The sequence below is a fragment of the Cricetulus griseus genome, chromosome 4 (genome assembly GCF_003668045.3).
Source record: "Cricetulus griseus strain 17A/GY chromosome 4, alternate assembly CriGri-PICRH-1.0, whole genome shotgun sequence".
Taxonomy (NCBI): domain Eukaryota; kingdom Metazoa; phylum Chordata; class Mammalia; order Rodentia; family Cricetidae; genus Cricetulus; species Cricetulus griseus.
The window spans coordinates 73,819,789-73,845,906 of record NC_048597.1 but is presented as its reverse complement, the minus strand read 5'-3'; the positions used below and the strand labels follow the sequence as shown (position 1 = coordinate 73,845,906).

Here is a 26,118-nt window from a genome sequence, read left to right as displayed (position 1 = left end):
CAGGCTGACTTAATTATTTCCTTCTTGGGAAAGATGTGCATGACATGCTTTGTGGAAGACGAGTTTTTCAAGCAGTATGTGTGATAATTCCATATCAGATATAATGACTTTGGGAACAATTAGGGAGCATATTGGTAAGTTAGTAATAGTGTAGTGGATTTTCCCACCCTGCCTTTGGTAATTACCTAGATTGTTCACATACTTGAGCAGAATTTGTGCTAAAATTAGGAATGCTGATTTGAACTCTCATGTTTTTGAACATAGGCTATTGTTTCCTGTTTGTGTTACATAATTTTTACATCAACTTGACACAAAGTAGGGTCATCTGGGAAGAAGGAATCATAATTGAAAAAATGCCTCTGTAAGTTTGGCCCATAGGCAAGACTGTTGCCTTGATTGATAATTGATGTAGCAAGTTGTTTCTTGATTGATAATTGATGTAGGAAAGTCCAGTTCATTGTGGGCAGTGCCACCATTGGCCAGGTGGTCCTGGGGTGTATAAGAAGACAGAGCAAGGAAACAGAGTAAAAGAAACCAGTAAGCAGCGCTCCTCCATGGCCTCTGATTGGCTTCTGCCTCCAGGTTACTGTTCCATTTGAGTTCCTGCCCCGACTTCCTCAGTGATGAACTTGTGATGTGAAAGTATAAGCTGAAAGAAACTCTTTCATCCCTAAATTGTTTTTTGTCATGATGTTTATCACAGCAGTAGAAGTCCTGACTATGACAACAGTGATCTCTTTGCTTCCTGCACTTAGTTTTAATATCTCTTATAGCTGGGTCTTAGAAATTCCTGAAATGGGGTCGATGGCTTAGTGGATAAAGACACTTGCCACGAAGCCTGATGACTTAAGTTCAGTAACTGGGATCCACGTGGTGGGACTTCCATAGTCTATCTTCCTACCTACCTACCTACCTACCTACCCACACACACACACACACATACACACATACACACAGAATAATATATGTACCTACAAACAAATAAATAAATGTAACTAAGAGAAAAATGCCTTTTTCTGATCATCTCTCCTTTTCCTTGGTCTCTTTTGATCCTTTTTCTTAGAAAAAAATGCATCACATACAATGTAGCCTTAGTTAAGAAACAGTCTTTTTTGAGTAATAGCAGTCAAATGTAATTATTATATATGTATTGATTTTTTTGAGACAAGGTTTCTTCGTATACCTTTGGAGCCTATCCTGGCACTTGCTTTGTAGACCAGGCTGGCCTTGAACTCACAGAGATCTGCCTGCCTCTGCCTCGCAAGTGCTGGGATCAAAGGCATGCGCCACCACCGCCCTGCTTTATAATAGTATATTATTTGTCATTTCATTTAAGTCCTTTGGTTATTAAATGTTTCTAAAAAGCAAATGTCATACAATTACAGATTTCATTTACTGTGGCAGAAGATGCAGAGCTGCATAAGAGTCAGCTTCGGTACTTTATGGAGCAGTTCTATAAAATCATCAGAAATGCAGATTCGAACAACAAGGAGTTATCCATTGCTATTCGTGGATATGGACTATTTGCGGGAGTATGATTCATTAGTTTACTATATCTCATGTTTTTGGTTTATTGATTTATAGGAATATAACACTGCATTTTTAAAAACAGCCTCGCCTGTTGTGCTTGTGTTGATATTATTGGTACTTGTTCTACTAACGGTTCAATTTTCAGTGTTTACTATGTACTGCAATACATGCATTATCTCAGATCCCCATAGTTCATTGACAAGATGAGTTATTAGTCTATTTTCTACAAGAAAAAACCAAGACCAAGAAAAGTCAGCTAATTTGTCAAAAGCTACCCTGGATTGCTAGAAAAAAGACAGAAATCTTACCTAGGGTTGATACATGCCTATAATCCCAGTATAGGAAGCAGGCAGGAGAATTAAGTGTGGCCAGCCTGAGCTATATGGAGTTCTAAGGCAGCCTAGGCCATCTAAACACGATTAGGAGATTGTTAACAACCAAGAAGTACAAACACTGCCAAAGAAACAAACAAAACTCCACATAAATTCAGTTCTGGAGGCAAGAAAATAGTTAACAGCCTACAAACAAACAAACAAAACCCCACATAAATTCAGTTCTGAAGGCTAGAAGCAACACATTTCATTTTGTACTCTGTAGCCCCCTACTGATACAGTAAAACTATAGTTGTTTTCACTTAAAGTTTTAGGCAGATGCTCTCAGGACAGAAAGACATATTTAAGAAGACTAGCTGGATTCCTGCCTATCATCTAGGCTTCAGGAAGGTAAACAGGAATTGCTATAGATTGAGGGCAGCCTGTTACTAAATTCAAGGCTAGCATAGGCCTTGTCCACCCAGCCCCCGAACCACCACCCCAAAAAGATGCTATGAATAACTCTAGTTATTTCTTAGTGGATTTCTGTGATAATTTTGATAATCTGCTTCTAAGAAAATTAATTTCCTGTCTCTTCTTACAGTTTTATCCATCAGCATCTTCCTTATTCTCTTTCCCCTCACTACCTGTCTTCATTCTCTTTTATTCTTCATCTCCATTTATTTCTGTTTGCAGCTCTAACTAATCCAGAGATCAAATAAGCAGTATGTAAGAAGTCTCCTGCTGGAGGGCCAGTGCATGGTGCAACCGGCCTTTTAAACAGCCTAAAACAGAGTTAACAACATATAGAAGTAACTGTTTAGGATGTTAATATACATTATTATGAAAAGCATAAGATACAATATTTTATGTATAGTAAGATAAAAAAGTAATTAGCTTGCTAATATGAAGCAGTTTATAATCATGTGTCCTTACATGACATTTTAAGTGACTCTGATACGATTTCTGTTTTGCCTTTCCTAAAGCCTTGCAAAGCAATAAATGCAAAAGATGTTGACTTCATGTATGTCGAGCTCATTCAGCGCTGTAAGCAGATGTTCCTCACCCAGACAGAAGCTACTGAGGATCATGTTTACCAGATGCCAAGTTTCCTGCAGTCTATTGCAAGTGTTCTGCTTTACCTCGACACAGTAAGTGAAATGGTTACACTGAGCATGGCTGTAAGTACTTAATTTCATCTCCATAAGTAATCTCTGTTGTTATTAATGAAAAGCACATGATTTCTTCATTAAATTATCAATTGTGAACCTTGATAACAATATAACATAAATGGCTAATTCACCAGAAACTTGCTTGGAGATACTAATTTCAATTTTTTGAAACAACAAAATGTAGCAACAAATATCTAACGAGCACCTATTGTGACTACTAGCTCTTGAAACCAACAGCATTGCTTATGTCTGATCAGCTAGCCAAAACGTATTAGTATTTCTTCTGACAATCACAGAAAACTCAAAGGACAGGTAAGCAACTACTAGTGAAAGTTGTGTTTGCAGGCTAACACCATAGTTACTGTCTTAGAACCTCCTAGGTAGCTGGAAGGAAGGTATGGGAAGAAGTGAGGCTTCTGTAACTGTCAAGGGTTGTTACCCTCACTTCTGGCCCTATATTGGCTCCAAGATTGAAAAGTTACCCAAAAGCTTAGGTGAGGCAGTAAAGGAGGCAGCCCTTTAAGGAATCATAACTGGTGGATCCAGATTGTAGCACTCGTGGGCATCGGTAACTAGGCGGGTGTCTTGACTTTCAGATTGTTTAGCCAGGTTTGGCATGTCACAATTCTTAGCCAGGTACATTCCAACTATGTAGCACAAAGTAAACCCAGGAACTGTAGCATGATGTGGGTCAGGGAGGTAAAGACGAGGTGACAGACACTTGAAGTCCTCTACTGCTCTCTGGGCCTTCTCATCTACTGAAGAACAGAACCCCTCCACAAGGAATTTTGAGTCATGTGTTGGTTCATTTAGTGCAGGTGTCCCTGTGATCCCCATGACATTTTGTTTAGTATTTGTGTCAATAGATTTGTTGTTGTTACCTAAAGCAGGGTGACTAAAACTGTTACCACTCGTTTTGATGTAATCCTGTGTATGTTAAATAGTTCTACAAATCAAACACTTTCTGATAATAAACGTAACTAAATTTATCCTGAAACAATTCTTTGGTTTCTGTTTAATTTTATCATTTATTAAAGATTAAAAAAATTTGCATATTAATGTGCTGGATTGCTTGTTTATTTTTACATAAAGATTTAAATTCTGGGGCTGGAGAGATGGCTCAGAGGTTAAGAGCACTGACTGTTCTTCCAGAGGTCCTGAGTTCAATTCCCAGCAACCATATGGTGGCTCACAACCATCTGTTAGGAGATCTGGTGCCCTCTTCTGGTGTGCAGATATACATGGAAGCAAAATGTTATATACATAATAAATAAAATTAAAAAAAAAAAGATTTAAATCCTGGTTAGCTATTTGCTGATATAGGGAGTCCAGTATTTTCAGTATTGTTTGGAGTTGGTAAGTGATTCTACAACTACCAGTGCTGAGAATGCTTCTTGGCATAAATATGTAGCCCCAGATAGCAGAAGTGTGTTTAAGGCCATTTCAGAACTGGAACTATTATCCTAGTCCCAAGCCACGGTTCATTTAATGGTTTTTTTCTTTACTTGACTTTAAATCAGAAATCCAAGCAGAAGTTTTGTTGTTTTCTTTTTTTTAAAGATTTTATTTATTTTAATGTTTAGACATACAAGTGTTTTGCCTGCAGATATAAATATGTACCACACGTCTGCCTGCAGTCCAGGGAGGCCAGAAGAATATACCAAATCCCCTGAGTCCCCTAAAATGATAGACAGTTATGAGCTACTATGTGGGCCCTGGGAACCAAACCCTCTGTAAGAGCAACAAGTGCTTCCAACTGCTGAGCCATGTCTCCAGCTTCAGACAGCAGCCTTATACAGTATCATTTAAAGATACAGTAATTTACTACTTACATGCTAAGAAATGATAGAAAAATATCAAAGAAATTTATAATTAGCCATTGTTTTAAAGAGCATTTAATGTTTTGACAGCATTTCAAATAAAAAGACATTAGTTCATAACACAGTTTTAAATTTGATCTAAAGTGTTTTAGGTCATGCATATTGGCATTGCATAGCATGATGCAGAGTGTATGTTCAGAACCTAGGGAGTGGTAAAGTCATATGTTACAACATAGGCAAGCACCTCTAGAAACACCTCAGATATCTTTCTTAATTTTGTTAAAAAAATTGTTTGTGTATAGGTGTTTTGATGCATGTGTGTCTGAGCACTGTATTCGTGTCTTGTGCACTCAAAGGCCAGAAGGGGATATTAGATCCCTTGGACTTGGAGCTAACAGGCAGTTGTAAGCTGCCATGTGGGTGCTGGGAATGGCTCTCACTCAGGAAGAGCACCAGTGTTCTTCAGCTCTGAGACATCTCTCCAGTCCCATACATCAGGTTCTTTAAATGTTTTGTTTTTTAAAAATTAGCTTTGAATCTGGATATTTGGAAATGTTTTACTATTCTAATATATCTTGTGATGTATCAGATTCTGGTATACCTCCATAGTTGAGTGAATGATCCTATACTGGATGATAACACACAATTTAAGAAGCTAGAGTCGCATTCTGTGGGTCTGAACTCAGGTCTTCATGCACTTTATTGACTGAGCCATCTTCCCAGCTCCATACATTAGACATTTATGGATAATAATAATAATTAAAAAAATAAATAAAAGAAGCTGGAGTCTAGAGCAGGAAAAGTAGGTGTTATCTTTTCTATCTCCAGAAGATTCTGATTGCCACTTAGGATAGAATTGTGCTGTAAATACCACTAAGACAGTTTATTGTGATTTTTTTTTGGCAGCTGCAATAAGAAATGCTAAGTTTGATAGCTAAGATTACAAGTCAGTTTTCATTTACCTGGATTACTTCAGTTCTAATAAATTTGAGTGTGTGTGTATGTATATATATAATTCTTATATTTATACATTTTTCTTACATTTATATATTGTTCTTATATTTATTCCCCATTCTAATTTTGAATTTGTTCTCCATTTCTGTTAGGTTCCCGAGGTACATACTCCAGTTCTGGAACATCTCATGGTCGTACAGATAGACAGCTTCCCTCAGTACAGTCCCAAAATGCAGTTGATGTGTTGTAAAGCAATAGTAAAAGTTTTCCTAGCCTTAGCAGAAAAAGGACCAGTTCACTGGAATTTCATTAGTACTGTGGGTAAGCTTTCCATTTATTTATTTGTTTATTTGGTTTTTTGAGACAGGGTTTCATGTGTAACAGTTCTGGCTATCCTGGAACTTGCTTTGTAGACCAGGCTGGCCTTGAACTCACCTAGATTCACCTGCCTCTGCCTCCCAAGTGCTAGGATTAAAGTCGTGAGGCACCACCACCCAACCTTATTTCGTTCTAATTGTGATGTGTAACATTTAACATGTTATTTGATATATTTAAAGAAAATCTGGTTCCCAATTTTTTGTGTACTTAGTACTTTTTAAAGAACTTTTCTTCGTTTTGATGAATCAAAATATTTTTCCTTATTAGAATTTGGAGTAAGTGGTACCTATTATTTCTTCTTCAACAGAATCTTCATTTATTTTTTGGCAATTTCAAGCATGTAAACAATCTTGATCATACACAAGTTAGTTATTGTTGTCTTAATTATTGTTCTGTTGCTGTGAAGAAACACCATGGCCAAGACTGCCTATCCAAGAGAGCATTTATTTGGGGGCTTACTCACAGTTTCAGAGAGTTAGTCCATGATTATCATGGCAGTAGGTAAGCAGGCAGGAATGGTGCTGAAGCAGTATGTAAGAGCTCACTCGTGATCCACGAGTTTAGTCAGAGAGGGACACGGCATGGCAAGTGTTTTTGAAATCTCAGAGAGCACCTCCAATGACACACTTTCTCCAATCCTTCCCACATAGTTTCACTAACTGGGGACCAAGCATTCAAACATGAGTGAGACTCTGGGTACCATTCTCATTCAAACCACCATAGCCCGCAACTCACTCCCCTTCTCCCTATGAACCCTCAGTTCCTTTCCCACTACTTGCGTGTTCTCTCTTTGTTTTGTTGTTGATAGCCCACTGGATCCAATTAGTGCAGCCTGTTGCAATGCTGACTAACTTTTGTTGACTTGATTTTATGCAGATAGTCATAGCTGCAGTGAGTTTATAGATACAGTGCCATGTCATAGCATTCCTCCACATCCTCTAGCCCTTACATTCATTTTACCCTTTATCTAAGATATTCCTTAAGGCTTGGGGTAGCGATGGTGATGATAGAGATGTCCCATTTAAGGCCAAACACTTAATAGTCATTAATTATCAGCACCTTGAGTGGTTATTTAGTCTCTGCATTAACAGATTCCAAACAGAAATTAAGAGGCAAAATAATGATTGTTGTTTTTATTGAGTAATTGTGTTTCTCACTGCTTCCTTCATTATTCTTTCATTTTCTTCATTTTTAGTGCATCAAGGTTTAATTAGAATATGTTCTAAACCAGTGGTCCTTCAAAAGGTAAATTCTGAATTTAAAGTATCAAAAACTTAATTTATCATTAGATGTTAGAAACAGTGTTTTAGCTCATAAATGTATAAAAACTTTTTTTGTTTGTTTGTTTTAACCCCCACTACCCCTTTCATAAGACAGTCTGTCATTATCCTACGTTTTAAACTTTAAAGCTTTAAACTTGGTATGTAGCCAAGGATCACTTTGAACTCCCAGTATTCCTTCCTGTAATTTATAAGAGCTAGGATTACAGGTGTGCACCAGTGTGCCATATTTATGTGGTGCTGGGGATTGAACCTAGGGTTTTGTGCATACTAGGCAAGCAATCTGCCAAGCAAGCCACATTTCCAGCCCATCCATGTCTTACATTTTGAAATTTCTTGTATAATACCAGCCTTTGTTAGATTAATATACTTTTTTTTTGGTTTTTTGTTTTTCAAGACAGGGTTTCTCTGTGTAGCTTTGGAGCCTATCCTGGCACTCGCTCTGGAGAACAGGCTGGCCTCGAACTCACTGAGATCCGCCTGCCTCTGCCTCCTGAGTGCTGGGATTAAAGGCGTGTACCACCAATGCCTGGCTTAGATTAATATACTTTTAAGAAATAAAATTATGTTACATACACTTAGCAATTTTTCTTTCAGAGTGTGTGTGTGTGTGTGTGTGTGTGTGTGTGTGTGTGTGTGTGTGTGTGTATGTGTGTGTGTGTGTGTGTGTTTGTGTGTCTTTGTGTATGTGCTTGCTTGTAGAGGTCAGAAGGAACACTCAGGATTTAGTTCTTTTCTTCCACCATGTGGGTTTCAGGAATCAAACTCAGGTCATCAGGCTTGATAGCAAATGCCTTTACCTGCTGAGGCTTCTTTTGTTTCTGCTACCTACATCTGTATAAAGAAAGAACTGTTGTCTCTCTTATAATATGGGAAAAAATTTAAAGTGTGTAGAAGAGGAACATGAATGGAATGAAAGATTGGATCACATAAGAAGAGGGATGCTTTATAATGGATTTGGTAGATGTGTTAAAAAATATTCATTGGCTACAGTCACTGACGTAACCTTTTCAGTCTTCTTTTATTCTCTTGTCTTACTTTCTTCAGTTTATTGCAGAGGTTATATTGGTTGCTATTTTAGTTTAGAAAATTCTGTTAAGTCATTATGTTCTGGCAGCGGCTGTCTCATATGTCCACCAATCAATTATGGGATATTGTCTTCCTTTCCAGGATGTTGAGTCCAAGTCTGATAACCAGTGGGCCTCAGGGGAAGTTAGAACGGGCAAGTGGAAAGTGCCTACATACAAAGATTATGTGGATCTTTTTCGGCATCTTTTAAGCTGTGACCAGATGATGGTAAAAATTTTAAATATGTCTATTTTCATGCCCTTTCTTATTTGGGGAGCTTGCTGCACACTAGTATAGTAGTCAGAGAACAAATTTTAAGAGTCAATTTTGTCCTTTCACCAAGTGGTTCCTAGAGATCAAACTCAGGTTGTAAGGATTGGGGACAAATGCTTTTATTTACCTAGCCATCTGTCTAACCTGTTTTTTTTTTTTTTTTTTTTTTTTTTTTCTGGAAGAGGGTCTTATGTGGCTCAAGCTTTGTATGTAACTAAGAATCTATTGCTTTCAACTCCAACCAAATTTATAATTTGAAAACTATAAAAGTACTCTATTTCTCTATTAAAAAACTCCACTAGAACAATACAAACCAAAACCAGCAGACAAGATATTATGTCTCAGAAACACAAAACAAAATGTCTCCATAGTTATAGAGGTGTCTTTGTCAGGGTTTCTTATGCTGTGATAAAATACTGTGGCCAAAAGCAACTAGGGGAAGGGAAGGGCTTATTTAATGTGACATTTCAATATCATGGTCCATCTCTGAGGGAAGTCAGGACAGGGGCATGGAGGCAGGAAGAGAAGCAGAGGTAATGGAGGCTGCTTACTGGCTTGCTCCTCATGGCTTGCTCAGCCTTCTTTTTTATATCATACTGATCCAGTTACCCAGGGGTGGCGCTACCCACAGTTATTTGAGCCCTCCCACCATATCAATTAACAATCAAGAAAATTCCCTACAGATGGGCCTGCAGGACAGTCTTTTGGAGGCATTTCCTCAATTATGCTTCCTTCTTCCCAGATGACACTAGCTTGTGTCTATAAAAACTAGTAAGAACGGGTATAAGACATTTATTTCAGAATTTTACTTTCTAAAGATCTTAAAGCATAATTAAAATAGTGTAAGTCAAAGCAGTTAAAAGTAAAACCAGAAATAAGTAAAATGAGGGCTAGTGATATCACTCAGTAGTAGAGCATTTCTGTAACATGAAAACAAAATCCTGAGTTATTTCTTCAGCGTTGCAAAAGCAAATTAATTTTTAAAAATCTTCTCATAGCAGGATGATTAGTCTGCTCCTCCTGCTTTAGCTATTTCTCTCTCAGTCTTTCTCTTCTCTGTGCTCCCTCACCCAGTCTTCCCGGGAATTAAACCCAGGGCCTTGAGTGTGCTAAGCACATTCTTTACTGTTCTCTTTGCTGAGTAGATAAATCCAGTTTGATTAATAGTTCTGAGAGGTTGGTGTGTATTAGTTATTTACTCTACATATTAGAATGATTCCTCTTGCTTAATACATTGGTAGATGACAATTTTTTTAGTTTCTAGTGGCTAGTATTTTAATAGATACTTCCACAAAACACTAATAGTCTAGGATAAGAAATTTTTCACGCTGGGCAATGGTGGCACACGTCTTTAGTCCCAGCACTTGGGAGGCAGAGGCAGGCAGATCTCTGTGAGTTCGAGACCAGCATGGTCAACAAGAGCTAGTTCCAGGACAGCCTCCAAACCTCCAAAGCCACAGAGAAACCCTGTCTTGAAAAACCAAAAAAAAAAAAGAAGAAAAAGAAAATTTTCACAATAGGTGATTTTTGTCCTATCAAATGTCATGTTTTCTTAGTTTTTTTTTTTATTTTTTATTTTTGGGTTTCAGTAGTATGTCAGGTAGATGGATGTAGTAGTGACATACAGCTTGGATGTGAAATAATCTCAGCATTTCGGATGTGGTTGCCCGTGGCTCAGAAGGTGGATGCCTGCCTGTGCTATATGATATCCTGTCAAAACAGAGGAGTATATAGGGGCTGGAATGTGAGTTGGTGGAACAACACCTGCTTAGGATTTTATGAGATTTAGTTCCCAGGACCTAAGATGGAGGGAGGGAAGGAGAGATTGAGAGAGAGAGAGCAAACTGTTATATTAATGGTGTGCTTATTGGTAGACACACAAACTGATTGAGGTAAATGCTCTGACAAGGTTGACCTGCATCCTCTCATTTACTTTCATGTATAGAGTATTTGTAACTTAACCAGGTAAATCTTGCCATTTTATTAAAATGTCATAATAGTTTGAAAAGATAATTAAGTTTTGAAGTTTTAAAGCTAGTTAAATTAGTTACAGTTTATATATCACTGTTTCCATCATAATACCTGTGAAAGTATACAATATAATGCATTTAAAATATACTATTTAAAGTTTTTGAACTCTTTAAATTTTTCTTTATTTACAGGATTTTATTTTAGCAGATGAAACATTTCTCTTTGTGAATTCCTCCCTCCAAAGTCTGAATCATTTACTCTATGATGAATTTATAAGATCTGTTTTGAAGATTGTGGGAAAATTGGATCTTACACTGGAGAAACAGACTGTTGAAGAGCATGAGGTTAGAAATTCTTTTCAAAAATAATTTTGCATCATTTTAATACCACTCTTTGCATGCTCAGGACATCTTCAAGGGAGAAAGGAAACTGGGTTTCTTTGCAGTGATTATGTGCCATAGTTGCTTTTCTGTTGCATATTACCCAATGTATAGAATATGTTATCAGTAGATTATTCACAAAGTAGTTTATATGCTTAGTATGTTAAAACATGTTTACTCAGGTGTAGTACCACTTGCCTTTTAACAACATTTGAGAAACTAATGCAGGTAGATAATGAGTTCAAGGCAAGCCTGGGTTACCAAGTGAACCTATGTGTGACTGGCACTCATGTTAGGTGGCTCACAACTGCCTATAACTCCACCTCCAGGGAATCCAGCATCCTCTTTTGGCCCCTACACACACCCATACTCATGTGATATATACAGAAGTCTGTGCGCGCGTGTGTGTGTGTGTGTGTGCGCGCGCACACACACACAGTAAAAATAAATCTTAATTGAAAAAATGAGACCGTTCAACTAGGCTGGATTGGACATGGTGCCTCACTCTTGTAATTCTGGCACTGTGAAAAGTAAATTAGTAAGAATTCAAAACTACATCCTGGGCTACATAGCGAGTAGACATACCAGACATCTATGGTTAGCTAGTGGCAAGTTTCTACCCAGCTACATCACTTCCTGTCTAGCCAATCAGCCAGTCAGTGTTTTATTCATAACTAATAAGAGAAACATATATACAAAAGGATAACCCATCATATTACACTCCCCTTATGTTGGCTATATATTGGTTTCCAACACTTGGGAGACAGAAACAGTATGATTGCTATGAGTTCAAGGGTAGCCTAGGTTGCAGATTAAACCCTGTCTCAAAAAGTTTTTAAGTTGAAAAAACAATACTCTTCCCTACCTTATGTTTTATATTTTTCCCATTCTTTCTTGTGAGGCTTTTGGTTTGCTGCTTCTGTAATTCCCATTATTTGTAAAATGTAATCTCTTGAGGACTCAGTTATGTCTTTCTCACTTGTGCATTCTTTCCTTATAAATAAATCAGTTGTATATGACAGTTTCATTGAAAAGTTATTCGTTGAATGATGTATTAAGTGGAACAATTATTTTTTGGGATAATTTTTCAGGATGGAAGCACTACTGGTGGTTGGGTGATACCAACTTCAGATCCAGCTGGTAATTTGCACCCTGCTAAACCAAAAGATTTTTCAGCCTTCATTAACCTGGTGGAGTTTTGCAGGTATTTTGTAGAATTTTAATTTTTTTTTTTTAACATTTTATTTATTTATTATGTATACAGTCTTCTGCCTACATGCCAGCAGAGGGCACCAGATCTCATTCAAGGTGGTTGTGAGCTAGCATGTGATTGCCAGGAATTGAACTCAGGACCTCTACAAGAACAGTCAGTGCTCTTAACTGCTGATCCATCTCTCCAGCCCCATAGAATTTTAATTATTTAAGAGTAAAAACCCATCAGTTTATTATCTCTAACAGAAGAGATCCCTTATATAAATGTAAGTGTTGGAATAATCTAAAATTTTTTCTATAGACCTTTAAAATTTTTTTAGCAGTTTAGTCTTAGCTTTTTGTTTTCTGAAGAGTTAGAAGACCTCAGGCCAGAAAAAAGTAGCATACATACCCTTAAAGATGTTAAAATGTTTAAAAGTGTTATAAATGGAATTGTCCATCATTTTAATGTCTCATAATCTTAAAGCTCAATAATAATTAATAGGATGAAAATTTCTTCCTTAAATATCTTGTTTTTATAGGGAGATTCTTCCTAAGAAACAAATAAGATTTTTTGAGCCATGGGTGTACTCATTTGCATATGAGTTGATTTTACAGTCTACACGGTTGCCACTCATCAGTGGTTTCTACAAATTACTTTCTATTGCAGTGAAAAATGCCAGGAAAATAAAATATTTTGAGGTAAGTGTTTCTTAGGGACCCGAATAATTCTTGTGATTTTTTTTAAAACCTCTTGTGCTTACAGGGTGCTTATAAAATGTGTGCTATGGCATATGTAGTTTTAAAATCTAATTTTAAAAAGATGATATGTGAATGTCAATTAGAAGACTCTTAAAAATTTAGTAGCATTTTCTACTCTGATTTGTTTTTTTTGGGGGTGTGGTTTATTTACTTGTTTATTTACTTATTTTCAAGACAGGGTTTCTCTTTATTAACAGCCCTGATTGTCTTGGACTTTTTTGTAGACCAGGCAGGCCTTGAACTCGCAGAGATCTGCCTACCTCTGCCTCCCAAGTGCTCAACTTCTACTATGATTTTTAAGCACCTTTATAAGAGTCTTCTAATTCAAAGTAATCCTGTCACCAAAGTATTGCTCTAGTGGTATCAGGTTTTCTCAAGACTTAGCTGATCAGAAGCCCTTCAGGCTGCAAACATGTGTTATAAACTCTGTGATTCACTTGGTGCCATGAAATTTGGGGATGACTTGGGTTGTACAGCTGAGGTTCCTGTTGGTCACATAGAAGCCTGGGGTGTAGCCAACATGTGTTTTTGCTGGAAGATGAAGAAGGGATGGAGTTAGCCATTGCCTATGGCTGTTGGACAGTCTTCAACCTTCTCCCCTGCTTTGTTTCTATTGGGCATCTTTCGGGAGGAACTGAGTCTTCCTCTCCTCCAAATTAGACGGTGGGAACATCAAATGGATTCATCCTCTGGGCAAAGATTGAGAACTGGCAGGATAAAGGTGTAGGAAGTGCTTGGTTCTTGCTTGGCATACTAATTTGCTACTTTATTTGACAGGGAGTTAGCCCAAAGAGTCTGAAGCATTCTCCTGAAGATCCTGAAAAGTATTCTTGCTTTGCTTTATTTGCAAAATTTGGCAAAGAGGTAATATTTAAGTAGTCTGTCTTAATGTATTTCAGCATATTCTTAAGTCAGTGTATAGTGAAAAAATCCTAATAATCACCAATGACATAGTTATTTATAATATTTTTCTTTTGAGTTTGTTTGCTTGCTTGCTTGTTTGAGACAGGGTCTCTTTTTGCAACCTTAGCTGGCCTGGAATTTACTATGTAGACCAGGCTATCCTAGAATTCATAGATGTCTGTTTGTCTCTGCCTCTTGAATGCTAGGATCAAAGGTGAGTGCCATCAGGACAGCTTTTTTTTTTCCCTTCTTCTTTTGATAGGATACATTTATGTGTGTTTATGGGTGATTGTGTGTCATGGTGCACTTATGAATGTTAGATGATAAATTGCAGGAGTTAGTTCTCTCCTTTCACCCTGTGGATTACAACTCAGGTCATCGTCGGTAGCAAGCACCCTTACCAACTGACCCATCTCATTGCCCTTGAAAATTGGTTTCTTAAATTCAAATTGGGAGTGAAATTTTGTTTATATGCTTGATTGATGGATTTTGGGAATTCATTTTTGTTGTTGTTGGTTTGGTTTTGCTTTTTATGTTTATTTATTATCTCTGTGTGTGACATGTGTGGAGGTCAGAGAACAACCTGCAGAAGCCCACTTTCTTCCACCCTATGTGTACTGAGCGTCAAACTTGCATTGTCAGACTTGATGGCAAGTATTTTTACTTAGTGAGGAATCCTCCTGGCCCTGGTTACTTTTTGTGACAGGATCTTGAAATGTAGCCAAGGCTGTCCTTGAACTTGTGTTCCTCTCTCCTCAGCTAGGCAAGTGTTGGGATGGCAGGTTTTTCTTGGTAGTAAGGCCTTTTAGAAACTTGCATAAGGAATCATTGCTTCAGAAGTCTCTTAAGGGGGCTGGAGAGATGGCTCAGCATTGGCTGTTCTTCTAGAGGACCTGGGTTCAATTCCTGGCACCCAAAGGCAGCTCACAATTGTCTGTAACTTCAGTTCCAGAGTACCCGAGACCCTCACACAGATACACATGCAGGCAAAAACCAATGCAACACATAAATAAAAAACCTTAAGTGGGGGGGACTCTTGAATTTTTGGAAAATATTTCAGCTGAGTGATAACAACTCAAATATAATTGTTATTGTCCTATATTAATAAATAATTGTTTATAATAATGGGTTTCACTGCAATCTTTTTGTATCTATCTATAATGTACATTGATCATACCTCACCCCTTTCCTTACCTTTTTATATAAAGGAGAGTAAGTACTTAAATGAACTTTTTTGTTTTGTAGTCATGACAAATGCTGCATGCTTGTTTTTTTACATTTTAGAAAGTGTGAATATTAATTTACTAATTGTAAGCTATATTCAGATACACAACTTGTTTGTTTGTTCTTTCTTGTTAAGGTATCAGTTAAAATGAAGCAATACAAAGATGAACTTTTGGCCTCATGTATAACCTTTGTTCTGTCTTTGCCTCATGACATCATTGAACTTGATGTTAGAACCTATGTTCCTGCATTGCAGGTAGGTACATTTTGTTGAGTATAACCTTACCTTTGTCACCACTTTATTTACCAGAATACTTAGATATACCAAGATTAAAGCAGGGCTCATCCAGCAGCCTCTGTTTGAACACTTCCTAGCTGGGACGCTTTGAGTATCAGAGATAGCTCTGCTCCTCCTTTACAAATTGACCTCAAGATTAGTTCTTGCATGTGCTGAAAGCCTGCAGTAAATCTCCAACCATGGACCACTGTCCCTTGTAGTCCTCTGGTGTTTTGAACTATGTGTACTTACAGCAGTTTTTAGGGGCTAGCAATAGAAACATATCAATTAGAAACTGTAAAATAGAGCTGGAGAGATGGCTAGAGGTTAAGAACATTGTTCTTCCAGAGGTCCTGAGCTCAATTCCTAGCAACCACATAGTGGCTCATAACCATTTATGATGAGATTTGAGCCCTCTTCTGGTATGCAGGCAAAATGCAGATAGAACACTGCATGTATAATAAATAAATCTTTAAAAAAACATAAAATAATTGGCTTTGGTTTCTGTAAGTCTTAAATTCCTGTCTTAATTTTTCCTTGTTTGCATTGGCATACATATAGATGGCTTTCAAGCTGGGTCTGAGCCATATGCCTCTGGCAGAAATAGGTCTTCATGCCCTGGAAGAATGGTCAGTTCACATTGATAAGTCTATAATGCAGCCTTACTACAAAGACATTCTTCCCTGCCTTGATGGATATCTGAAAACTTCAATCTTATCAGGTAAGTTTTATAGAAATTGGGATGAGTATCATAAATAAAATTGTAGTCTGATAATAAAGTTGGACTATTAGTATTTTTTCCAACTTGTAAAGTTTTAACATAGAATATTCAAAATGTGTTTGATTGCTTTTTCTTTTAATTACTTAGATGATTAATTTACTAATATTTTATAAACTGGAAGGTAACTGAAGCTTTTTTTTTGGAGATTATAGCTTAATTACAAGATTTCTTTCTTCCCTCCAAATTCTCCAATATGCCCCTCCCCACTCTCCTTCAAATACATGGCCTGTTTTTTTTTTTTTTCTCTAACTGTTATTGTATGTATATGTATATATGTTTACTTGTATATTCCTAAATATAACCTGTTGTTCATATAATGTTACTTGTATGTATGTTACCATGGCTGACCATTTGGCACTGGACAACTAATTGGTGTGCTATTCCTTGGGAAGATCATCTCTCCCAGCTTTCCTCAGTTGTATGTAGTTCTTTTTATAGGGTTGAGGCCACATGTGTTTTTCTCTGTTCAGTTTGGTGTGTTCATTGGTGTAATCTTTATTCAGCTAATATTAGGCCAGTTATGTTGGTGAAGTCTTTATGGGTGTAGATTCTGATATTGCTAGGACACATGATATCATAGCAAACTCCTTGATCCTCTGGCTGTTACAGTCTTTCTGCCCTCTTTTCCACAGTATTACTTGAACCCTAGGTATGGTAGTGCTTTGTAGATGTATCTACTGGGACTGGGCCCTCAAATTCTGCATTACAATAGGTTGTGGTTTTCTGTAGGAGTCTGTCTGTTGGGAAGGCAAGATTCTTTGATGAAGGTTGAAGATACATTTACTTGTGGGTGTAAGGACAAATGTTTATAGATTGATATTAAGGATTATGCTGGATTAGTAAATTAGTGTTTATAAGATTCTCCTCCAGTAACATTGACTTCACAGGCACTGATTAATTAGCTAGGTGTTATAGTACCAGACATGGTATCCCTTGTGTTGAGAAGGAGGGTCTTAAGTCCAATTAGAATTGGTTACCCCCCCAAGATGTGCATACCAAGGGGTTATCATGTCATGCTGGTTATTGATGTGGTTTGTAATCATCATAGTTGGGGAAGACTGTTGATTGCCTTCTTCCTTTGAAAACCTGGATGGTGCCTTCTGGTACCATGAAAGCTAGTCCTCAGGGAGAGGCTGTTAAGGTCAATTTCAACTCAGGAGTCTCTGGGCCCTGCTTCTGAAGAACATAGTGTGTTTGGCAATAGGGACTTATCTTCTACCTCTATGTGGAGAGTAATCAAGGGGAACAACAACAGACTGTGTGTTTTTGGAGTGTTTGGACAGACTTGACTAACAGTTCAAAAGAGGGCTTCTTGGATCTGGCATTGCGGGTTTTGTTAAGTGGTGTTTGGCTCTTAGAGGGAACATGATCAGTTCAGATGAGAAAAGTTCATTAAAACTATATATGCTCTGGGCAGTGGTGACATACATCTTTAATCCCAGCACTGGGGAGGCAGAAGCAGGCAGATCTCTGTGAGATTGAGGCTAGCCTGGTCTATAGAGTGAGTTCCAGGACAGGCTCCAAAGCTACACAGAGAAATCCTGTCTCAAAAAACCATAAATAAATAACTATAAAAATAAAACAATACATGTATAAAGTACACAGAATTATGTGTATTATAGGTGTTTTTTTTAAAGGTAGTTAATAGTATAATTCTTTGTAGCTTTTTCAGACATCCTTATTTTACCTAACTTCCTTATTCTCTCATATTTACTTCCATCCCCTTTTCCTAAAGAGTCCTGCCTCCTTCCCATTTCCCCTCTCCTATCTCTGTACTTTGCTTTTTTCCTCTTTATTGTTCCCCTGCCTCCCTATTCTGGCAGTGACTCTCCTGGTTTCTGTAGTTATTACAGGCTACCCATACCTGAAGATTTGGAGTTAGGAGCCTCCAATAAGAGAGAATGTGACATTTGCCTTTCTGAGTCCGGTTACCTCACTTAATATGATCTTTTCTAGTTTTGTCTATTTCTCATCAAAATTTGCAATTTTGTTTTTCCTTATAGCCTAATAGTATTTCATTTAAGTACCACATCTTTGTTATGCATTTGTTAGTTGTAGGACATTTAGGTTCTTTCAGTTTCTTAGCTATTGTGAATAGAGAAGTAATGAATATTGTTGAACATGTATCCACAGTGTAGAATGTTAAAGTACTTTGGGCATATGCCTGTCAGGGGCCATGAGAGATACAGCAGGTGTTAACTAGTGTTTAACAGGTGGACCCACCAGATGCATGATTCCTGATGCAGGAGCCCCACTTGGCAATGCTGTGGGGTCACTGGCTATGGAAACCAGTTGCTCCTGTCTGCAATTTCTCTCATGAGTCACTTCCCTAAGAATAGCTTTGGGTGTTCCCAATACTTGTATGTTTATCTCAGGAAAATATTTCATCTGCTGGGCACATGTATCTGTGGGTGGTCTACAAGATGACTTTTCATAATTTTTTTAATTTAATTATATATATTACTGGGGCATGCTTCATAACTGGATCTATTTGTTCCATAAGGACTGTGGACACTTAACAGTCTACCTTGTTCTCTTGCTCAGTCTAACTGCACACAATTAGCTCACTTTTACCTCAGAGCAAGTTCAAACTAGACTAGAGACTTTTTGTAAATAGATCATAAATTTAAACCTTACAGCTATGTACAAGATCAGAGCTGAGATGTCTAACAAGTTTACTAAGAAAAGCCCTGGCAATTCTTCACTTGCCAGTCTAACAATGGATCTGGGTTTCAAAGTTGTCATTGGGCACTGTGCCACCCACCTGTCTGGTCAACGTTTTGCTCCTGTGGCTTTGGATCTTTGTGTTGCCATGGTAAGAGGCTCAGGTCCTTATCGCTTGCTTTAAGAATGTGCCCTTGACCAATGAGAAACACCTCTTGTGATGTCTTTATCATTTCAAGGCTCCTTTAGGAAAAGAGTTCTTTAGGATAGAAGAAGTGTGGAGAAGTTGAAGTAGGACAGGATTATTAGAGTAGAAACAGAACAATAAAGAGCACATGAAATAAAGAACATTGACCCTCAGAGTGTGTGTCAAGTTACTAGTAGAAATCTTTACACCCCCTTCACTCCTGGGAAGATTTCCACTTTAGGAACTCTGGGTAGAAGCTGCAACAGGTCTCTTAGCCCTTACGTATGCCAATGATGATGTAGCTGGGTCATATGGTAAATTTATTTTTAGTTTTTGAGAATTCTCCACACTGATGTCCAAACTAACTGTTCCAATTTGGATTTCCAGCAGCAGAGAATGAGGGTTCCCTTTCCCCCATCCCCTCCATCACTTGCTGTTCATTATTTTGTTGATCTTTGCTATTCTGACTGCAGTAAGATGAAATCTCACAGTTGTTTTAATTTTCATTTCCCTAATTGCTGGATATGATGAATACTTTATTATTATTGTTGTTGTTGTTGTTATTATTATTATTATTATTATTATTATTTATACAGTGTTCTGTCTGAATGCATGCCTACATGCCAGAAAAGGGCACCAGATCTCATTATAGATGGTTGTGAGCCACCATGTGGTTGTTGAGAATTGAACTCAGGACCTCTGAAAGAACAGCCAGTGTTCTAAACCATCTCTCTAGTCCCATGAAAAATTTTTGAGCTACTTTTAGTCATTTCCCCCCCTTTTTGAGAACCCCTATTTAGGCCCATTTTTCAGTGAATTATTTAGTTTTTTGACTTTTTGTCTTCTATCCAAGTACTAACCGGGCCTGCCTCAACTTTGCTTCTGAGATCAGACGAGATTGGTCACATTCCCGATGGTATGGCCATAGATTAGTTTTTTGACTTTTTGTATTTTGAATTCTTTATATATTCTAGATATTAATCCTATGTCATATGTATAGCTGGCCAAGATTCCATTCTGTGGGCTTCCTCTTCACCTAGCTGTTTCTTTAGCTGTGCAGAAGCTATTTAGTTTCATGAAGTCCCACTTGTTAGCCTTAGTTCTTGGGCAAGTGGAGTCCTATTCAGAAAGTTCTTTCCTCCACCTGTAGGGTACTGCCTATGTTTTCTTCTAGCAGTTTCACTGTTTCAGATTACATGTTTATGTTTTTGATCCATTGCAGTTAAGTTTTGGAGCAAGGTGATAGATAGGGGTCTAATTTTACTCTTCTGCGTGTCAAATCCAGGTTTCCAGCATCATATTTTGAAGATGTTTTCTTTCTCCAGAGTATATTTTTGGCATCTTTGTCAAATATCAAGTGGCTGAAGTTATGTGTGTTCGTGTTTGGGTCTTCAGTTTTGTTCCATTGGTCTCGATGTCTGTTTTAGTGCCAATACCATATTGTTTTTATTACTGTGGCTCTGTGATATATCTTAAGATATGGAATTGACTTGTAATCCCTTCAGCATTGCCTCCCCCTCCCCTTCAGGATTGTTGTGGCTATCCAGGGTCTTTTGTGCTTCCATTTGAATTTTAGGATAGGTTTTTCTATTTCCATGAAGAATGAGATGAGAATTTGCAATGGGAATGCTTTTAATTTGTAAATAGCTTTTGATAGAAATCTTTCCACTTACTGTATTTCCATCTCCCTCTAAGTCAGGGAGAGGGTGTTAAAAGCAGCCCCCACTGGCCTCTCCAAGTCCCTTTTATAGAAGGATAAGGTGCTCAAGAGGTGGTGGTGGTGGGGTTTGGCAGCTATCTATTGTTAAAAGTATACAATAAAAGGAGAGGAACAAAGGCAAGGATACTACCAAAGGTAAGGACACACATCAAGTGAATGGGGATTACAGTCAATTTACATCAGACCAGGAACTGATTCTTGATTACAAATAAAAGCCTTAATTAGCAGGGACTTGACATAGGACATATCTCTTAGCTAGTAACAGACAGGAACTGTTTTGACTATAAATAGAACTCTTTACCTGCAAGGTATATTCTTAGTTTCAGTTTCCCATTAACATATGAGGTATATTTTCAGTTTGGGTTTTACAATGATCTCTATAGTATTAATTCATCTGCAATTAGAAATTTCTTTCTGTGGCCTTAATGCTTCAGGTAGCACCGAATTCAAGCAGTGTTGAAAAGGAGTAGGGATAGTGAACATTTCTGTCTCTTGACTTCAGTGGGATTTTGCTTCAAGCTTTTCTCCATTTAGGATAATGTTGGCTGTGGGTTTCTCACATATAGCTTTTGTGTTGAGGTATGTTCCCTCTAACCTTATATTCTCTAAGACTTTACTAATGAAGCTAGGATATTTTTCCTTCCTCAAAGGCCTTTTCTATTGAGATAATCGTGTGATTTAAGCCCATTTGTGTGCTTTATTACGTCTATTGACTTGAGTATGTTGAAGCATCACTACATTTCAGGGATAATGCCAACTTGTTTATAGTGTACAATCTTTTTTTTTTTTAATTAGAAGTTATGTTGTTTATTAGCTTGTTTTCTTAGATTGACCTGGAATTGCTCCATTGCTCTGATTGGCTTTGAGCTCATGATCCTTCTGCCTCAGCCTCCTGGGTGTTGGGATTATAAACATGCACCTATAAACCAATCGGTGTACAATCTTTTTAATGTATGTTATTGATTCATCCAGTTAGTCTGTGTCTTGATTGGAGAATTGAGTCCACTGATATTTTAAGTTACTATTGAAATGTTTGTGATAATTGTGGTCATTGTGTTACAGATTCTTGTGATCTTGTCTTCTTGGTGTAGTTTGTGTTTTAATAATTATGGGCTTTGTATTTCTTTCCACAGTCTGTCTGCCATGCTCATTCCTCTCTTTAGCTCAGTTCCTCTTGTCAATTTGGAATATTGCTTCCTATATATTCCTTAGGTTTGACTTGTTGGATGTAAATCTTTTTTAAGTTGTTTATGCCATGGAAAACTTTTCTTTTTCCTTCAATTATGGCACATAGTTTTGCTGGATGTATGATTTTCAGTTGGCCATCATATTCTTTTTTTTCTTTTTATATTATTAATTAGAGATATTCATTTATTTTGCATCCCTACCATAGTTTCTCCTCCCTCTCTTTCCATTCCCACCCCTCACTGCACCCCCAATCTTCTCCTCTTCTGTTTCTGTTCAGAAAGGGGCAGTCCTCCCATGGGTGCCAGCAAAGCAGCCATCAATGTCTTTTAAGACTTGGAATGCATTGCTCCAGGCTCTTCTGGCTTTCAACGTTTCTATTGAGAAATCAGCTTTTATTCTGATGTGCTTTTCTTTTTATGTGACTTGTGTTTGTTCTCCTGCAGCCTTCAATACGATTTCCCTTTTCTGTATGCTTAGTGTTTTAACTGTGATATGCCCTTGGGATTTTCCTTCCTGAACTTGTCTATTCTGTGTGCTTGTATTTGTATGGGTATGTCTTTTCTCGGTTTGGGGAAGTTTTCTTCTATGATCCTCCTGAAGATCTGCTCTATGCCATTGACCTGGGATTTTTTTCCCCCTCATCTATACCTATAATTTGAAGTTTTCATTTTGTTCCATATTTTTCTTTGTCTCTTTCCTGTGTTCTTAAACCATTTCCATGCCTCTTGTTTATTTGTTCTACAATTGTCTTTGAGACATTCTGTCTTCTGCTGGATCCATTATACTTGTAAGGCTTTCCTTTCGGTTTTTTGTTAGGCTGTGAGGTTTTTCAATTCCATCTTCATTTCAGCTTGAGTACTCGGGAGTGTTTCTATCCCCTGATTGAATTCTATCTTAAGTCTTGGATTATCTTCATCATTTACACTTGTGTTTTCTTGGACTTCACTCCAGGCATTTTTTCTCCTTAAGCTTGTTCTCCTTGATTCCTCTGAGCTGTCTCTGTGTGTCTTTGAATTCTTTGATAAAGTTTATGATTGTTCTTTACATTCTGTGTCTTGGCGTTCATCTAGGTAATTTTCATTGGCAAGCATAAGACTGTTAGATTTGGGAGAGAAGAAACTGGTGTAGTCTTTCATATGGTTGGTATTCTTGAAATAAGATCTGGGCATGTGGACTTCCTTTGTTAGTTCTGGGAAGAGCATATTGGGGACCAGCGCAGAAGAGAAACTGTGCTGTAGGGCAGGTTGGAAGTGGCTTGAGTGGAATGAAGTGAGGTGGACAGAGAGGATGTGCTTCTTGTTCCAAGCCTGGTGTTTGGATTAGATAGGAGTGAGTGCGAAGGGTGGCTGGCCCAAACCTAGAGCTCTTTCACAATGAAGGGCATCAAGGCCAGACTAGGTTGCTGCATTGGTTTTAAGACCCATGCTATTTGAAAGTCAGGGGAACTCACCAGGCTAGACTCTGGAGGAGAATGTGGGAGGTCTGGGTATGTCGTGGGGTTGTGGAAGTGGCACAAAGGGATCTGTTGGTAGGTGCTTCCTGACAGAAGCCTAGAGGTCAGTTGGTGTGCTGGCACAGACTAGGCTGTGGGACTAGGACTAGATCTGCCTGGTTCCTGAAAAATGAGTGTAGTGTGGTATGGATTACTCAGTAGGCTAGACCCTGGAGGAGAACATGGAAAGTTTGGTGGTGGAGGTGGCATAAAGGGACCTATGTGTGGGTGGATGCAGACTTAGCGGTGACTGAGATGAAGGAGGAGGTAGTGGCACAAGGCCAAGACATGGCATATGGGACTCTGTGGAAGACTAGAGGTCATCATTTGGTGGTACTGTTTTAGAGGATTTAGGAGATGCAGCCTTGCTTAAGGAAGGTCTTCCCTGGAGGTTGTCTTTGAAAGTCTATAGCTTTGACCTTTCAGTTTTCTCTCTCTCCTGTATGTCTGTGGCTGAGATGTCATCTCTTAGCTTCCTACCCCTGCCATGCTGCCAAGTTTTCCTGCTATGCTGCACTCTTATCACTCTGGACCCACAGCTCAAATAAACTTTTAAAAGTTGCTTGGTCATGGGGTTTTATCACAGTAACAGGAAAGTAACACAATTAGTCTTTAACTGGCCAGCAACCCTAAATCCAAACTCATTGTTTGCACTCATAAAGACCAGCCTTACTGAGTGGTTTTGTATGTCAACTTGACATAAGCTAGAGTCATCAGAGGAAGGAGCTTCAGCTGAGGAAATGCCTCTTTGAGATTCAGCTGTAAGGCATTTATTTTCCCATTTAGTGATCAGTGGGGGAGGGCCCAGTCCATGATGGGTGGAGCCAACCCTGGGCTGTTGGTTCTGAGCTTAGCAGCAAGGTACTCACAAAGTTTCTCAGTTGTCCATATTTACAGTCTAGAGCATCCTCCCATAAAGTACTGTCGTAAAGCAATGATATAGAAAATGTGTAAGTAGAAAACTTTCCTGAAAAAGCTGCCAACTAAGTTGCCAACGTATTGTCCCACCACCCTTCAATTCTTTGATATACATTTCCTAACTCAAAGTCATTAATGTATTTAACTCTACAAACAAATTCAAATCAGGACATTGACAAGAATGTGATTGGGATTTACTCCTTGGATCCTTTAAGGAGTTGTATTTTTAAAAACATTATTATATATTGGAACTTTAAGCATCACATGTCTGTTTGGGTTTTTCTAATGTTTACTCATGATTACATTCAGGTTAATGAGGTAGTATTCCTCCCTTGAAATCTAGCCTACTCACAAGAATTTTTTCACTTTTCCTTAATGAATTTAAATTTGTTCAAAACAAACAAACAAACAAAAATAGGTGTTTGAGATAACTCAGTGGTTAGTAACCTCCCAGTTTTATGACCCCGAGTTCAATCCACTGCACCCACAAGTTGTCCTTAGACTACCACATACGTGCTGTGGAACATGTGCATGCTGCCACAAAAACCACAGCTCTCATCTTTTTAGTTGTTGTTGTAGTTGTTTTTTTTTGGGGGGGGGTTGGTGAGTGGGACAGGGTTTCTTTGTATAGCTCTGGCTGTCCTGGAACTCACTCTATAGACCTCAGACTCACAGAGATCTGCTGGCTTCTGCATCTGGAGTGCTGGGATTAAAGGTATGCCATCACTGCCCAGCCTTAGCTCTCATCTTGAAGGAAATAAGAGATAGTTTATTCTGGAGCCATTTTGAGTGACCATGGCCTGGGAACACAGCTTTAGGTTCCTCCTAATTCCATGTTGTAATGTGGAAGCAGTTTTACAGTTTTTATAGTTTTATGGAACAGAGAAAGTCACAAATCAAGGCAAACTAAAAATACGTTGGTGGTTAGATCAGACAGCTAGGTTCAGAGAGATGGGAGAAGTGGCCCATAGGCCCCAGATGCTCTCTGATGGCATTCTTACCTTGTGCATTCGAGAAGCAAGTTGCCTACTGAGCCAAAAGTTTTAAAAGGTTTTATTTATTGTCACAAAATGATAGTTCTGAGGTGGGCAAGGAATGGCATTCTGATGGGCCAGGATAAAGTAATTAGCCTCTAGAACTGTAACATTTCAACCTCTCTACAGTGCTGAGATTCTAATCAGCCAATCTGTCTCTGTAGACTGATTCCTTTCAGGAATTTTCATCCACAGTCTCTACCCCCAAGTAAAATAAGTTTTAGAACAAACACTGTAAATACTGTTGTTCCTCATGAAAGCTTCTCCCACAATAGTTCATTCACTCCCAGTTCTCCCTGAATTGTTTTACTGTGATAGTTACAGAATGGTTTCTACTTCCATTACTTCTTTTGTCCAATTTGGCATTTTTCTAGAAGAAATAATTTTCCTTTCCCCTCCTGGTAGGAACATAGGATTCTTATGTTTTCAAGGATTTAATTATGAGGCTTGGATTGTCACAGATCTGGCTGTGTCTCTCCTGTCCCCACAAAGTGGTTCAGGCTCTGCTAAGTACAGGTCTACCCAAGGCCAGTGGAGCTTCTTCTGACAGACACCGGTATTCAGAAGACAGCTAATCTGAATCCTTTTTGTTGAAGAATTTTAAGTTTTGAAATCGTGTTTTAATAACCAGGACTTTAAT

The 26,118-nt window shown here is 38.1% G+C and overlaps 1 protein-coding gene across 3 annotated transcripts in view; it reads left to right on the top strand.

Annotated features, from left to right (window-relative positions):
• Prkdc (protein kinase, DNA-activated, catalytic subunit) overlaps positions 1-26,118 on the top strand; it is a 181,506-nt gene that overhangs the window by 13,745 nt on the left and 141,643 nt on the right. For all 3 annotated transcript variants that reach the window (XR_004769996.1, XM_027413432.2, XM_027413434.2), the window contains exons 11-21: positions 1,386-1,532; positions 2,828-2,992; positions 5,940-6,108; positions 7,361-7,410; positions 8,616-8,741; positions 10,949-11,101; positions 12,229-12,341; positions 12,871-13,030; positions 13,868-13,954; positions 15,354-15,473; positions 16,056-16,215. Coding sequence is in view for 2 of the 3 variants with exons in the window: in XM_027413432.2 (XP_027269233.1) it covers positions 1,386-1,532; positions 2,828-2,992; positions 5,940-6,108; positions 7,361-7,410; positions 8,616-8,741; positions 10,949-11,101; positions 12,229-12,341; positions 12,871-13,030; positions 13,868-13,954; positions 15,354-15,473; positions 16,056-16,215 (1,450 nt within the window). In the remaining variant the exon portion in view is untranslated. The remainder of the gene's footprint in view (positions 1-1,385; positions 1,533-2,827; positions 2,993-5,939; positions 6,109-7,360; positions 7,411-8,615; positions 8,742-10,948; positions 11,102-12,228; positions 12,342-12,870; positions 13,031-13,867; positions 13,955-15,353; positions 15,474-16,055; positions 16,216-26,118) is intronic.